General features: G+C 33.8%; 1 protein-coding gene across 2 annotated transcripts in view; it reads right to left on the bottom strand.

Moving 5' to 3' along the window:
• LOC124353891 ((E3-independent) E2 ubiquitin-conjugating enzyme UBE2O-like) overlaps positions 1 to 17,109 on the bottom strand; it is an 83,711-nt gene that overhangs the window by 43,074 nt on the left and 23,528 nt on the right. For both annotated transcript variants that reach the window (XM_046803937.1, XM_046803938.1), the window contains exons 4-12: positions 14,050 to 14,199; positions 12,788 to 12,915; positions 11,360 to 11,604; positions 9,825 to 10,052; positions 7,766 to 8,025; positions 5,937 to 6,145; positions 5,465 to 5,627; positions 4,006 to 4,166; positions 315 to 479 (exon numbers count right to left, since the gene is read on the bottom strand). In XM_046803937.1, the coding sequence (XP_046659893.1) occupies positions 315 to 479; positions 4,006 to 4,166; positions 5,465 to 5,627; positions 5,937 to 6,145; positions 7,766 to 8,025; positions 9,825 to 10,052; positions 11,360 to 11,604; positions 12,788 to 12,915; positions 14,050 to 14,199 (1,709 nt within the window). The remainder of the gene's footprint in view (positions 1 to 314; positions 480 to 4,005; positions 4,167 to 5,464; positions 5,628 to 5,936; positions 6,146 to 7,765; positions 8,026 to 9,824; positions 10,053 to 11,359; positions 11,605 to 12,787; positions 12,916 to 14,049; positions 14,200 to 17,109) is intronic.

Below are 17,109 nucleotides of genomic sequence, written 5' to 3'. Positions count from 1 at the left end.
TCATATGCAGTATAGATTATACTATTACATTTCAATCATTTTGCACTGACAAAAAATTATACATCAAAATTCCAAACAAAACTGTCTTTAGCAATGAACATAACAATATATATTATTATTAATTCAGTTCAATTGTTTAAATTAATGTATACGCTGTATTTATTGTATTTAAACCTGGATTTACAATTCATTATATGACATAAATCTTTTGTTGTATGTCTATATTTGTGTAGGAGAACAAAAAAATGTAAATTGTACAGAATGAAACATAATTCACTCCCTAACTCTAATTCTACCCCTCAGCTACAACTAACCTGCAATCCTTGTAGACCTCTAGCAGCTTCCTCATGACGTCTGTTGTCTGTAGTGAAGGGTTTTGGGTGAAGATCTCCTCCAGACGAGACATGGCGATGCGTGCTTTCTCAATGTTAGCTGCCAACTTGGGTTTAATATTGCAACCCACCTCTTCCAGAGCAACCCTGTAATGAGGTTTAAAATTTTGAAAACTTATTTTCCAGTATTTCGATAAAAACTATTTGTTTATTTTAATTAAGTAACTGTGTTGAGCATTACATTTTTTAAGGAGAGTTTAGTTTACTATCCTTGTTACATTACCCTATGCCTGGGCGTACGAAACTTCACCACTTCCAGAGGATTAATAATAGTCAAGGGTGATTTTGAAGACACTAACTGCCATTGAAGATCTTCCCCTGCAGCATCAAGTACTGAAAGGAGTTATACATGTCAATTTTTAATGTAGGGGTGATACTGCTTGCAGCAAACAAGTTACAAATGAAAATATTGTGAAGAACATGAACAAACCAAGTCATGAACACGTGGTAGGTGTTCAAAATCACAGAAGTAGCTGAGTCCAGTCAAGAACTAACACAGATTAAAAGTCAAAACCTTAAGGCCATCAGTGACTTCATCTGCTAGTTTTGTTGACTCCTTTTGATGACCGTTATATCCTCTCTATTCACTCATGTACAGAGTGATACAGTCAAACCTCCATATAACTAACCTCAATATAACAAATTTCTTGATATAACGAATTTTCTTAAATCCCCTAGAAGTCTCCATAAGAATCAATACAAATTTCACCTCTACATAACGAATAAAGCATGCTCACAACCTTCATATAACGAATTTTTAGTTATCCTGGATGTACACGGTATAGTGAATTTTTCGTTGTTAGAACCTCTTGTAGCAAAATTCACCTCTATATAATGAATGTTCCACGACTGCACCTTGTTATAACGAACGTAAACAAACGTCGCAACGGTAACAAAGGATAACAAACAAATAATACAGCCACTCCGGTCTGAACTGCTAGACGAGTTTATTCAGTTGTTGTGGAAAGTTTGGATTGTGCGGTGCTTCGGAATTAAGTTACAGTAGTTTAGTGACGATGGACGCCAATAACAAAAAGAAACGGCGCGCTATGAGCATAGAGTGTAAACGAAAACTTATCAAATGCGTTGAAGACAATCCGACAAAAAAAAAATTGGACATCACGAAAGAATTCGGCATTTTGCCCAGCACTTTAGCTACAATTTTAAAAAAGAAAGAGAAGTTCGATGACGGAAGTGTACTGTGTTCCAAAATCAGAAAGATAAGATCATGTGAGCTGAAGGACATAGAGGAGTGTGTGTTTAAATGGTTGAAGCAGTGCAGAGACAAAAATATTGCAATAAGTGGACCTATACTTCAAGAAAAAGCCCAACAGTTTGCTTTTGAACTGGGACACGAGAACTTCCGAGCAAGCAATGGATGGTTGCAAAACTTTAAAAAACGAAATAAACTTATTTTTCAAAAAGTGTGCAGTGAAAGTGCAAAAGTCGATGACGGTGTTTGTACTGAGTGGAAAGATAATCTTCCCGAGCTAACCGAGGGATATGCACCAGAAAACATCTATAATGCAGATGAAACTGGATTGTTTTTCAAATGTTTACCTGACAAAACATTGTCATTAAAGGGTGATAAATGCCATGGTGGAAAAAATAGTAAACATCGTTTAACTGTTATGCTGGGAGCAAACTGCACAGGGACTCATAAATTAAAGCCTTTAGTAATTGGAAAAGCGAAAAAAACCACGTTGTTTTAAAAACGTGAATGAACTTCCTACAGACTACATGGCAAATACAAAGGCTTGGATGAATTGTGACGCTTTCAGGACATGGCTTCAAAGTGTTAACAAAGATTTGAATAAGAAAATTCTCATCTTCATTGATAACTGCACGGCTCATGGAGACATTCCTAGGCTGAGTAGCATTAAGGTCGAGTATCTTCCTCCAAACTGTAACCACTTGACCAGGGCATTATTCGAAGTTTTAAAGTAAATTATAGAAAAGAGGTCGTACAACAGTTCCTTAGAGACATGGAAAACGTTTACCTACAAATATAAATGTCTTGGACGCCATGTGGATGATCACAAAAGCGTGGAGTAAAATTACAGAAATTACAATTTGTAATAGTTTCAAGAAGAGTGGATTCCCTGTCACAACTCAGGAGGACAATTCAGACCAGCCTCCTACACAAGAAATCGACACTGCGGAGGGTTGGGAAACAGTCAAAGAAGCATTAGAACTAGAGAAGGATGCAGAGTTCGAGGACTTTGTTACTTTTGATGACGACGTGGCTGTGTGGTAAAATCTATAACTGAATTGGATTGCTCATTGGATATTATTAACGTCACATCACGTAAGCAGACTACTATTACTGACTTTTTCTCTAACAAACAGGGCGAAAACAGTATCAATAATGATGCCATCGAAACACAAAATGTAGATTAGGCCATTTAAACTTTAACAATCTATAATTTTTAGTTTAGTAATACTGTACAGGACAAGTACTGTATTAAAAAATACAGTACTTATCTGATAATAGTAAAAATCTAATAGTATCTAATAGTAAAAACTATCTGTAGCGTAAGATTTTTAAGTTTTGTTCAGGTCATGTTGATTTTCAATTTTTTTTTAATGTGTTTTCAAAGTACATAGCTACTGTATTAAAGTTTTTCTGTTTACATACTGTATTCTTAATAAAAATAAAAATAAAGTTTCATTGTTCCAAGTTAAATGCATTTTTATTTCGTTTTACACACTATTTACCCGTAAATACAGTACAGCATACGATTTCACGACCGAGCCAATGGTCTGTGAACCTCGCTGTAGCGAAATTCTACCTAACCTAACCTCAATATAACGAACCTCATTATAAAAAAAACTCGATATAACGAATTTTCTGTCCAGTCCCTTGAGGTTCGTTATATCGAGTTTTGACTGTACTTCACATATGATTTTGTAATTCAGTAAGAAAGTGGCCTGACACTAAATGGTACGTCTCTATCTTAGGCACATCTATCAGTACGGTGGTTGATAAGCACAGTCTGTTGGATCTAGGTTTGGAAAACAGGGCAGTAATTAAAAAAAAAGAAAATGGATGTCTAGAGATTGTTGTCAAAGATCAAAATAACACCAGTTCAGGTTTTTCATGAACTTCTTGAATTGATTATTTTTATTATCCAATGTAGCTGTGTCGGGGGGAAGAGACCTAAGCTGTGGCAATATGTGGATCTGATATTAAACCATTTGTATTAAATTTACATTGCTCATTCAAAGTTGGACCAAAAACCTCATGATCACCATACACTCAAGCTCTTGCGACCTTTGTGAACTTTTTTCATATTTAAAAAAAAAGATACCTTCAAAAAAGTACAATTAGACTTAATTGATTAAATTCAGGAAAAATAACTGTAGCAGATGAACAGCATCACTCCAGAAAAGGAGTTTGCAGAACCTTCTTAACAGTGGAAACACTTACATCCTTCCTAGTAAATTTACTTACTACAGTAACCAATAGATAGTAACTTGCACATTTTAAAAATAAATTTGAGTTAAAAAACTTGTAGAACTTTAGATTACGTCTTGCAGATATACACCAAACTCTGCGTCCAAATCAAGAGAGAGTTAAACCTTAAAATTCAAGCTGTCAGCCACCACTCACCCTTCGTCAGCAGGCCAGGAGGAGATACTCTCTGTCTCCCACGATGCCTCAGTGCTGACATCATCCCACAGTTCCCCATCATCACTGTCATACTCCCGCACCTTGTAGAGATCCTGTGGCCAGCACATGGATATGTGTCCGTCAACCCACCACACACGCACCTATGGCCATCATTAGTTAGTTTGGTTATTTTAAAGTAATAAAAGATCATTTGAATATAGTGAATCAAAAACTTGTTTCAATAAACAAATTAAAATCTATTTCTTGATTGCCAGTTATAAGACAGTAAAAAAATAATGCAAGCCATAAAAGTAACCAAATTAGTTTATTTTTTTATTTTGTTTCCCATAATTTATTTAACCAAGCATTGTAAAAAATATATTTCCTATAGTAAATATTGTTTAATTATATTGAAGTACCACAGTAATGTTGTGTGTAGGGGGTTTGTACTTATTATGAACTGTTTTGTGCATCCAATTTTTGTTTTTATGGTACTACAGCCAAGAAAACACCAGAAGGCAAGAATAATAGTCTGACAACAGTCTGTTTGATTCCCAGCTCTCTCTGAATGCTTTTAAAATTCAGATATTTCTTAACTCAAACATGTAATATGTAGTATGTATTTCTAAAAAACCAAACTAAACTAAATTTAAAATATTTAGTACATTTATTAGTGATTACATGATACCACAGCCACTGATTTGTCAAGGACAGTCCTCTAACTCTCTCTCCTTTTTTTGTTTATTTTTATAAAATTTTAAGTTTGGTAAGGATTAAATAAATTTTTTAACCCACATAAAAATATTTGTTATTGCACCAATACAAATTTACTACAGCAGACAAATATAATTATATATAGCATAATATGGTTCGACTAAATATTGCAAACGTTTATAATTAACGTTATAAAAAATCTTTTTCAATAAAAAAACACCTCTCTCTTTGGAGTAACACAGAATGTTTCTGAGCCGATGTAAAATCTTTCAAAAACATACTCAAGCATCGATATAGCCGTTTCCCTAGTAGATCATGGGTTTAAAAATTTGATGCCTCATTTTTGGAACCTCAGGTTACCGAAGTTTGCCTCAAAATAGTTTTTTCATTATAGTAACCAAATCACTAAGCCAAAAATTTGATATTCACGTATATTTGATTCTAGCCATAAAATGTTAGTAATTCCTTTTTGAAAAAACATTTCTTGTTATTGTAATTTGTACAAAAATAAATATGTTACATTACAAAATCTTTATTCAGTAAGTATACATACCAAAGTTATGTATTTTGCAATTTTTGCTACAAGAAACCATTATGACATAATTTAGCTTGAAGATGTAAACCCTTTCTTGATGGAGTGCTAATAGACATAACTGTGAACACTGGGAACTCCAAACAATTGCACAAGTGGTACCTGTGTGTTCATAAACAAAAACAGCCTATTTAGAAGCTTAAGCAAACAAACCTTTCCTTCTGGATAATTGTCCAAGACCTGTCCAGCAGTACAGTTGGCATCTTCTCCCTCAAAATTGGCAACTCTGATGACCACTGTCCCTGGCCTGTACTGGAAATCTGGATGGTCTTTCAGATCGTATACGGAAACTTCGTTTCTCTGAAGGAGAGAGGGCCTAGACCACAACACATGAGTCAGTTAGCTTGAAATGAGTTATTTTAATTAGGTTGAGTTTGATTTGAATCTGCAAGTTTGGTTTAGATTTTAGTATATTATGTTTTATCTACTTCACGTTTCCTTTTACTTATTTTATACATACATTATATTTTATCAAATTTAATTTCTCACTCCCACATAGTATGAGAAAGACTGTACATTCGGGGTTGGACTTCAACTTACAAGCCTTTATGTCACCAATCTATGGAGTAACTTAATTGCTCTTGTCCCTTTCACAATTCTGAATGAAAACGAAAATAATACTCACTGAGGGTCATCGGTTGATGTGTAGGTGCGGAACCACTGTACAGTCGCAGTCCGGCCTGCATGGTCTACGCTCTGTATCACACCATACACTCTCGTAGCATTCTCCTCACGCACTTCATAAACAAAGTCTCCCGGAAAGAACTCCTGATCATCCAAGTGGTGGATGGGATACAACTCCGTTGATGGGATGTCTGACTCCACCGATCCATCCTGAATAAAACAATAAAAATAATAATCTCAACATATTATTTTCAGCTATTAATTTCCTACTTGATCTAAATCAGTAGTTTGCTGCTACTCAGAATGTGTTAGTGTCAAAACGCTTTTTTCTTAAACCTCATTCTAACAAATTTTAATTATTTCTTATTTATTAATATAAAAGGAAAAACCGAGTCAAAGAAAATCTTTACTACATACATTTGAAAGCTACATTCTTAAGCTATTTCTTAACGTAATACCCATTCAATTGAGGCACTAATAAAAGTGTGTGACACAATTCTTTTGATTCCAACTTTGAAGAAATCCATCAAACAACTTTGAAGGCAAGAATTGATGGTTAACACCAGCAAAAAGTTTGTCGTCACTATTGAAGCTCTGTATTGCGATCTTCATCACTGGAAAGAAGTGGTAATCACTTGGTGCTAGATCTGGGCTATATGGAGGATGATCAAACATCTCCCATATAAAATCATCCAAGAACTGTCGGCTGTATGTGGATGTGAATTGTGATGAAAAACAAATGTTTGAGCTCAATTTTTTCAATGTATGTTTTGTATCACCTGCCATAGTTTAAGGGGTGTTTCAAAATACCTTTCATTGGTTTTTGATGGGAGTCAACCAGAATTATACCTTTACAGTCTCAGAAAACATGATCTTTCTGGCTGACAGTTTGGAGACGTTTTCTTGATTCTTTTGGAGAAGCTATACTCATTTCATAGACTGCCTTTTCATCTCACAATTAATTAACATGCTTAACCCGTGTTTCATCACCAGTTACAATACGATAGAGAAGTTCATTATAACCTATATCGTAGTCTACAAGGAAATTCAGTAATGCAGCATATTTGTCTTTTGTGATATTCTATACAAATTTTTGGTGGAATCCATCTGGCGCAAAATGTATGGTAACCACGCTTATCCACAACAATTTTATGAACTAAACTACAGAAAATTGAGGCGAAATGTTCGGAAGTTCAGTGAGTGTAAATTGGGAATGTCACAAGTCTCCAGTAACCAGACTACACTGACCACTGTGACTCTAGTTGTGAAGATAGGTGTGGTCATTTTAAAAATCAATACAACACTGTCTCACTCTACTTTCATTCTTTATTCCATTCCCATAAATTTCACAAAATTTCCAATTGATGTCAATTTGAACCAATCTAAAATGTCTGTTACTTTCTGGAAAGCCCTCGTATTCAACCAATTATTGCTTATATCAATGTAATTATGGCTTTGAATTGTAACTATAAAATTTGTAAGGTTATATTTACCATAACAAGAGTTACGGTGTATAGATTTGGTGTGAACAACTTTTAATTTTGTGTATCCTGTAAGAGAGAAGTTTAAAATGTACTACTAAACCAAATTGTATGCTCATGCTTTCTACTGATGTTTTTTTTAATACGACTGTCATTAAAGCTAAGAACAATAATTTTATGGAGAAGTATTATAGTTTGTTAAGTATGTTTATTGATTTTTATACTAACTCTCAAAATAATGAAAATGTGTTAATGGATGAAATTCTTGGTTTCCAAATATGTAATATTTTATAATTTTAACTATAAAAATAACTAATAAAGTTTTACCATATTGTTGACTACACCACACCTGCCACACAACTGTTGCACAACTGGCAGTGCTGAGTGTTTCCACCACCAGTCGGGCCCCGGGCTCCAGCACTAGCGGCGGGGCTTTCTTGCGTGCGCGGCGCAGCTTCTTTTTCTTCATGATCCGTGACATGAGAGCTAGTGCACCCTTACGGTTGCGCCCACCACGCGACGACGCACGCGAGCTGGCCGTGCTGCTGGTGTTGCTCCCGGTGTCTGTGCCGTAGTCGTCATCTGTGTCCTCCGTGTCCCACTCCCCTGCTGTTGACAGACATTATAGTAAGGTTAGCACAAAGGATGTTTAATAGGTTCACAACAATGTGTACCCAATCGAGTACACACCGGGCTTTCGTAAAGTGCGTTGTTTGCCTGATAGGGTACAACATTGCAACTCTTTATTGTGTTTTTATTATTTTCCTGTCTTAATGGTTTGTTAAATGTGATCCCGCGCTTAAATAAATACCTTAGCCTATTGTGTACCCAGTCACGATTGCTTAATTTTTTAGGTAAATTAAATTTCTGTTCCCCATACGGTACACAAAGAAACATATTGAAATAATTATTTCAATACAAAATTGCAAAGTCTACATATATTTATCATTTTATTTCGAAGTTTAACACCAAAACATTATTACAGTTTTTTGCCATTATTATTGAAAATAATCAACGTCAAATTAAAATTTCCAGAAATAAGTGGTTATCGTAAATGTGTTAATAAGTAAGTAGAAAAGTATTGCAATAAGCTAACATTATTTGTAAGTAAAAGATAATTTTTTAAATTATTTGTCAACATAATTTCATCCAACTTAAAATGTTTGATGTCATCAAAACACTTTTACTTCATACGCAAGAATAAGTTTCAATTCCAGATCTGTACTATAGTGTAGGTGTAGAACCACATCCACCTGAACTATTATACTTTATTTGGATAAAAACTATTATATAAATAAGTTTTTTTGGGTGTTATAAGCAGCATGGGGTCTGAATATTGTCATGGAGCAACACAATTCTTAATATAAGCATTTAATATCTTACAAAACACCAAACAGTTACATGATTGACCACATGGTTACGTTTACTCCTCAATGAGGAAAAACACTGCAGCACCAATCTTGTAGATTTTTTCCATGCAAACTAGAAAACTTGCAACATAACTGTTCCTCTTTCAACTAAACTCAAAACATAATGGTTGGTTTTAAACAGCCGAGCATCTCACGTGCATAAAGGCAAACGTGAGCCGATATACTAACATCAGACATACAAAATATAAGAACACACTTTGGCGATCATCTGTTTGGTTACGCCTGAACAACTTTCATCCAATCATAGATGCAGCAGACTTGTGGCAATGCACAAACATAAGCATAGAAATACGAATTTTAAGTTCAATATTATTTAAAAAATACAATATTTGTTACCCTGGTTGGGCTACAATATGGTTTTACATACACAGTATGACAAATATTTTAGCGATCAGTAATTAGTTATTCACTTATTGCTCAGTAACCAGTTATTTGCTTATTGCTGATAAGTTGTCTGTGTATAGATGTGAAAGAAAAAAAAACATAGAATATACGAATTCAAATTAAATATTATTTATGAACTGATGATACTCTGATTATCTACCTAAAAAGTTATCTGTTCCAATATATTGAAAGTTGGCCACCAAAAAGATGAAGTAATTGTGAAAAATTGCTTGCAATTAGCATTAATCTTTACAAAAGTTATGTATGAAAAGTAGGCATTAATTTTTCTAACGTATCGACTCTAAATTAAATACTGTTCAACTATAACATCTACTACCACATCATCTTATAGTTGGTGTATGCTGCATAGCAGATGTAGTAGGTGGATTATGCAATGCAAGAGGAAGAAGACATTCAATATCGGCTAAACTTTTTAAGGGGAGATTGATTTGGTTCACCACGCTTTGTCGGTAAGTCATGTGGCTTACAATGTCATTTATGTCCAAACTTTTCTGGAAGTGGTGGGACATAAATGTGACTTCTGTTCAATGATACATCACTCGTAAGATTAGTGATCACCAAGTTTCCACATACCTTTCCCTGACTCCGCGGGTGAGATCTTTATGATCGGTTCAGAGGATTTCTTCTCCATCAGAATATTCTCTGATGACTTCCTCTCTACCTCTTGGGGCTGATCTAAGGAGTTGCTGGTTAACTGGACACCTGAAGAATCAGTAGAGCATGACTTGACGGAATTGGAGTCTACTGGGGTTGTCTTGGACACACTCTCTGAGGAGTTGTACATCTCCTCGGATGACTTTACTGCAATTAAACACAAACACCGTCAACTTCTGCTTATCAATTACGTTGCAGACTAACTGTAAACCAAAAGCATTAAAAATCCTGAATATTGTTCAAGAGCCAATACATGATATGAGATAATATGAGATACAGATATAGTTTGAAAATATATCAAACTAAGATGACAAATATTGGAACATCCGGTTATTCTCCTTTCAGGTAAGTCAATTCTACTGTCACCAGATTTTAATTTTGATTAGTGCAAATAATTTTTCAGAAAAATGCTTGGGTGTATACAGTACAATTAATTAATACAGAAGTTTGAAAAAAATCATATTTTTTAATAGTGTCATGTACTCAAAGCAGAAATTTCACAAAATATTTCCTAAAAATGAAAAACGAAATGAGACTAGAAAAATGCTAAAACAAGCTATATCCCATACCCATGACATATCACTAATGTTGTAGCTCCCAAACACTTTCACTGTACTGCACAATAGCCTAGATTGACCTAGGCTCACTAATTACAACATATCAAATATAAAACCACTAAATTAACAAAAATACTAAATATGGACTTAAAATTATTCATAATAACTTGTTATAAGTATAACACTATATGAAATAAATACCTTATATGACTAAATCTAAAGACCAAAACAGACAAACAGAGGCTTCAAAATGGCTACATGAAGACAATCGTTTTGGAAAGTTTTATGGCATACTGTCGCTAAAATATCAAAACAAATTTCAGCATTGAAATCAGAAATTCTTTCTGTTTTAAATAATATATTAATAAAAAATAGTGGTGGTAGTGTTGACTTATGTACTATATGAACTGTGAAAAACGGGTGCGTAACTGCTGCATCATTTAAAAACGTGTTACTTTCTGGATAGCCCTTGTATTTGTGCCACTGGTCTGCAGTGAAAGAAATGGTCAAAAATATGTACCAGCTAGACTAATTTAAAGTGAAATATTTTGTAATGTGAGAGCAACGTTTTAGATGACTGATGTCCATTAATTAGGATAATGGTTGTTTAACTAAAATGTCCTATAAGTGACAATATCAAATTATATTTTTACTAGCTTTAAAATTGTTTAAATGTCATTTATAAAAGTACGATAATTTGTTACTTTAGTTACCTATCTACAGGTTTTCATACACAAAGCTGAACATTACTAATTAATTTATCTGAATAAATCATTTTTTTTTCGAATTTATACTAGTATTAAATACCAAAATAAAGCATCACAATGGAACACAGTAAATTGTTATGAATTATTACAATAATTATTATTTATGTAATTAGTAATTCATAAATGTTACCTTGTAGGGACTTGACACTTGGGCGACATTCACGACAGAGGGCACGTTTGGACCTGCGCTTTGTACCGCCGTGGGGCGGTGGTGCAGGGACAAACCCATGGGTGGCACAGTTTGCCAGCACGACCTCCTTCTGTGTCCGGCGCCACTGGTCTTTGGTGGTAACAGCATCCTTGTCCGTCAGGGTGTAGAAGTTTCGGTCGCCCACTTGAAGCGTACAAGGCTCGAACACATTCAGTAACCTCAGCCTAGGTAATGGAAACACTTTTCACTTCCGGCTCTCCCAAAACATAGACAATTGCTACAGATATTTTAAAGTAATACTTTGAACAAGATCTATTAAAATGGTAGGGGGTCTTCAAAATTATTACATAAGCATGTATAAGAAACTAGTAGTTGAATAGGCTGACAGTAATGATTGTAATAGATATATGAAAATACATAAAGTTTGCAATTTTTAAATTAATGCAAGTTTGCTTAGCTTTTTCACTGCTAAGCTATTTGCTCAGCCTGTTCCAAACTTGCCAAGCTTTTGAACAGAGGCATGTCTCTAAATTGCAAGGCCAGTTTTATACATTTTGCAGCATTTTATATAAAAATTTTATAATCAATATTATAGATCATATGAACACATCAAATAATTTACTTCATTCTTAGTATGTTTTGTTCCAATACTTAATTTTGTTTTGTTTTCCACAAAGAAAAGACAATATATACCACAGATCAGAGAAGACTACTTCTGTCAAAAGAAAACTAACATTTATATCAGTCTTTAAATGTACAGTAAACATTTTAAAATAGTTTTAAACAATAAGAGCTGGAATTGTTACATTAGATCAAAAGAACAGCCCAGCAAAATTTCATATAGTATAGTTCTTGTCAACTGCTAAAAACGGAGTCTTCGGAGTCACATTCTGACCATATTATGTTTTAGGGCATTTTCTAGGTAGATTAATACCTAACCGCTGAAATCTGAAACTGTAGTAAAAATTATAGTTGCTTGTCAGAAAATGTACTCACTATAAATGTGAACAAATTTAAAATAATAAACAATATTTACACATGACATATTGATTACATTTGATAGGCTCATTCAATTAATATTATACAACTTTAGAGACCAAGATGGGATTCTTCGCTACTATAAAGACCATTGTGGTATAGCCTGAAGGTATTTTCAAAATAAGAATAGGCCTGTATTCATTGCAGGAACCGCAAGTACAATTGGTTGAGTAGTTTCCATGTGAAAACTAAACAAACAAAGGCACTTTTGCATTTACAATATTATTAGGATTAGGATAATACTATTCCATGTCATTTTCAGGTCTAGAAGGGGAATTAAAAATATGAATTGTTAATCTTCTATAGAGTAGTTTCTTTTGTGCTTTAAAAATAAAATAAAATGACAAGCATTCTAAAAATGTAATCTACCTTTTCAAATCCTCTCCTTCTACCGTTCCTTTCGGCTGCTCCTTCTCGCTACCAGCTCCGTCCTTGGAGTAGGCACGACACTGCCAGTGGACGCCCACTGACTCTGTCTCTATACCTTCTACAATAACCTGCACAGCATGAAAATATAAATCAATCCAAATATACAGAACAGATAGATCTTCTATGTTGGAGGACGTATATCTTGTGCTATAATAATGAAATAAAATAATTGCATCTTCACTTAAAAGAAATGTAGGATTATTCTAAATCTATGGATGATTGGTTGTGGTGTAACACATGTCCTATTTCATTATCCAATAATTTATGACTGAGGTATAAGCTGAATGTACTATACTCTCAATCGGATATCATTTATGACACTGAGAAAAAAAAACACATCACAGATGAAGACTTGCCCTGCTGTCTTACAAATTTATTTCTTACATGTAACTTCAATGACCACACAAAATTTCTTTATCAGCAAAAAATGATTGTAACTGTAATATTCATAATTATATTATAAGCAAATATATAAAACCTTTTAATGGAGTTAACATAGTAAAGTATTATGAAAATTATAACTGGCAGACATATTTAGACACAGAGCGTAAATGCTGACAAGAAAAATTTACAATAAGCTGATAACACATCAACGTAAAGATAAGATACATCAATCTCTAATAAATGTAATAATCCTTCCAGATGAGTCAAAAGAATTAGGTAGATTTTGTAACAACTGAAATATTAAATTATTCTGGTAGGATTTTATATGTACTCAATATCTCAAAAACCATTCAAGATATAAACAAAATGGTTATTATAAAATGTTTAGTAAATCTTACATTCCAGATAACTTTTTTTATTTTCCTAGGTTTATAAATAACAGTTGTGAATTTTTTTAAGTTTAAAAGGCCGCCAAATTAAAATTAAATGGTGTACCAAGGTGGCCAACGCACTTAGTAGAAACAAACTTCATAAGATCAATTTTTGTACCATGTTTCAACATGTTTTGGCTTGTTTTAGAGCCATCATTTCCACAATGACATACATATGGGTTGAGTATATATATGGTATTTTAAATGGTTTTGGACTCTAGGGGTCATATTCGGTGAAGTTATGCAGAAAGTTTCGGTAAATGCTACCATATGGACGATTGCAATAGGCTTATTTTATATACAAAATTTACCTAAAAATGGTACTTTTCTGTAAAACTCATAGGATGATTTAGTGAAATGAACCAAGTGGCTGTACACTGTACATACCTTGACTGTCTTACAGGACTTGGTTGTGTTCGCCCTCATAGCTTTGAGCTCCTTGGTACAGTTAAGCCAACTGGCCTGCTCTAGACCATGAAGAGGTCCCCACAAGGTCTGACCAGGGTAGTAGTCACCGCGGTGTGGGAACTCACAATCCTGTAACAACGTTCCTTAACTATTGGAGGAAAATAATATTCTCTGACTAGGGTATTTACTAATAACATTAGTATTAAATTAAATAAACATTCCATTTTATATTTTTTTTTATTTAACTAGAACAAATATGCCGTTTTTGGAAAGATGAATAATTGCATTGCTTACTTCACACTGAATGTAAGATAAGCAAAAAATCGACTAAGATAGTTGACATATATAGTCGTTTCAATGACCCAACTCCTATCTATATAAGTTTAAAGTTACTTTTCTATACAATACTACCATTTAAATTTAATCACTTAATATACCTCATCATAAGTCTTTCAATATCTAGTTTATAAAATGTATGTGCGCTTTGAATAGCAAAAAAAGAAACTACCTGTTTTGCATGAAAGGTCAACAGTTACAGAGACAAAATTTGTTAGCATCAATGCCAGGCATGTAGTAAACAGCTCCACAACCACTAAGATTGTGTCTCTATTACTATTCAAACGATAGCCGTAAGGGAAAGAAATTTACTTTCAAAATAACACTTGGCCTGAGTGAGCTTCATCTGATGGTAAAGGAGGATAAACTGTTCAACCAGTTCCTACAACCACTTCAGCTATAGAACTTATGATTACTAAAGCTAGAGATGGTGGAAATAGTACAAATCTTATATGGTTTAATAATCCTTTTGTATATTTCAAACAATTGTGTTTTAGCTTTTTGACACCTTTTTGTCCTTTGAGGACAAACATTTTGTTATTATTTTAATATAACTACAATACTGTTTTACAAAACAACTGCCACTGAGTTAGACAGTTAGTCAGACAGGTTGTGAAAATATGGAAACTTAAGGTTTTACTTTTTCACATATGGAGATTTAATAGAAAACATTATCATTTTTAAAAGATCAATAAATTATGGATATGTGCGGAAGCAATTTATTTTATTTATAATCTTATAATGTACAAAAAGTAAAAAATATCATGTCTGTATTAAAAAAAGTTAGGCAAAACTATAAATTATAGGACTAAATTTAAAGTCGTTTCAAAGGGATAAGACCAGAAATCTACACATGTAGAACCTCTTTTTTTGACAAATGGTAAGTTTTAAATTTTTTCATGTAACAATATTATTAAGAAATTAACTGTTGTGTAAAATGTTAAAATAAATACTTTTTATTTCAAAAGTAATACAATGATATTCTTTGCCAGAGCTTTATCTAAACCTTATACACATATGACTTACTAATTTTTTTTGTCAAGCTTATTTTAGTGTCTAGTTAAAATGTCAACATTTTTATACTTATAAAACAAAGGAATGTAACTCTTGTTTGTGTAAAAATTCTTGGTTGTTTGTTTCCAATTTTCTTCTATTAAATATAGATCTAGCCATTTCAACATGTTGAGTTTGAGGCATACCCTCTAAATGTATTATATGGCAAAAAATATATTCTACTGACCTAGAAGTATCCTTCCTCTACCTTCGACTGTCTAAATATTAAATAAAGGAAAACTTTTTGAACACTTCCCTGCTAAATGATGCTGCCAAAAAACTAAACTAATCGTGCTAATCACAAAATCATGCAACCGTACAAATTTCTAGTGTACGTAAATTAATATGTAGTGTACAATGCCTTCTCTATATAATCTACTCAGTCATTAAAGCCATTAAAAAAAAAAAAATACTACAGGCAAATTTATGTTAGTTAGGCATAAATAATGAAAGAGTAGTACAAGGGTGGTTTGATAAATCTGGTAAAAATAGAATAAAATATTGTTTTAAAGGTAAAAGTTCACACTTTATTTCTCGACATAGTCTCCTTGCAAGGCTAAACACTTAGTCCAGCGGGTTTCCAATTTTTTCAAACCACTGGTAAAGAAGGTTTTGTCGAACTCTGCAAAATAGTCTGTCACAGTGGTGGACACTTCCTCATTCGATGAAAATTTCTTCTCATCTAACAAATTTTAAAATTTGGGAATAAGAAGTCACTTAAGAGCTAAGTCTGGTGGATATGGGGGGGGGGGTGAGGAATCAATTTGAATCCCAAGTCAAGTACTTTTGCCATTGCGATAGCTGCTGTGTGAGATGGAGCATTGTCCTGGTGAAACAGTACCTTCTTCCTTGCCAATCTTAGATGTTTTTCAATGAGTTCCTGTTTGAAATGATCCAGCAGAGCAGTATAGTAGGACCCAGTTATGGATCAGCCTTTTTCAAAATAATCTATCAGGATTATACCCTGGGAATCCCAAAAGACAGTGACCATCATCTTTCCAGCTGACAAAACAGTCTTCACCTTCTTTGGTGCACTCTCCCTACTCTTCGTCCATTGTTTGAACTGTTGCTTGGTCTCTGGAATATTTGGCGGATCAAAGTTTCATCCACAGTTATGAATCTGCACAAAAAGTCCTGTGGATTTTGCCTGAAAAGAGTGAGATTCTGATAAAAATATTCTTTTGTTTCCGTTTTTGGTTTAAAGTAAGCAGGCACAGCACCCATCGTGCACAGAGCTTCTTCATGACCAGTTTTTCAAGGAGGATGCAATGCACTTGTTCATTTGAGATGCCTACAATGTTAGCTATGTCGTGAAGTTCTAATCTTCAATCTTCCATTACCATATCATATGGTTTCCTATGTGATGACTTCAACAGGCCGACTGGAGCGTGCTTCATTTTCCGTGCTTCTCCGACCATGTTGAAACTCATTGATCCTAAAATAGATGGTCTTGATTTGAACTCAGATGTGATCTGTGCAGCTGTCCAACCCTTAAAATGACAATATTTAATGAACGTGCAAAATTCATTTGTCTCCATCCTAAGGAACTAACTACGCAGTTACCACTTCAGCTGGCTGCCAATAATCAACTAATAACAGCTGCCACTCGAAACTTGCAGTAATATCCATGGAAATATCAGGCTTATCAAC

This window comes from Homalodisca vitripennis, chromosome 2, assembly GCF_021130785.1.
Source record: "Homalodisca vitripennis isolate AUS2020 chromosome 2, UT_GWSS_2.1, whole genome shotgun sequence".
Classification (NCBI taxonomy): Eukaryota; Metazoa; Arthropoda; class Insecta; order Hemiptera; family Cicadellidae; genus Homalodisca; species Homalodisca vitripennis.
The sequence above is the reverse complement of the archived record's forward strand: the minus strand, read 5'-3'. Positions and strand labels throughout refer to the sequence as shown.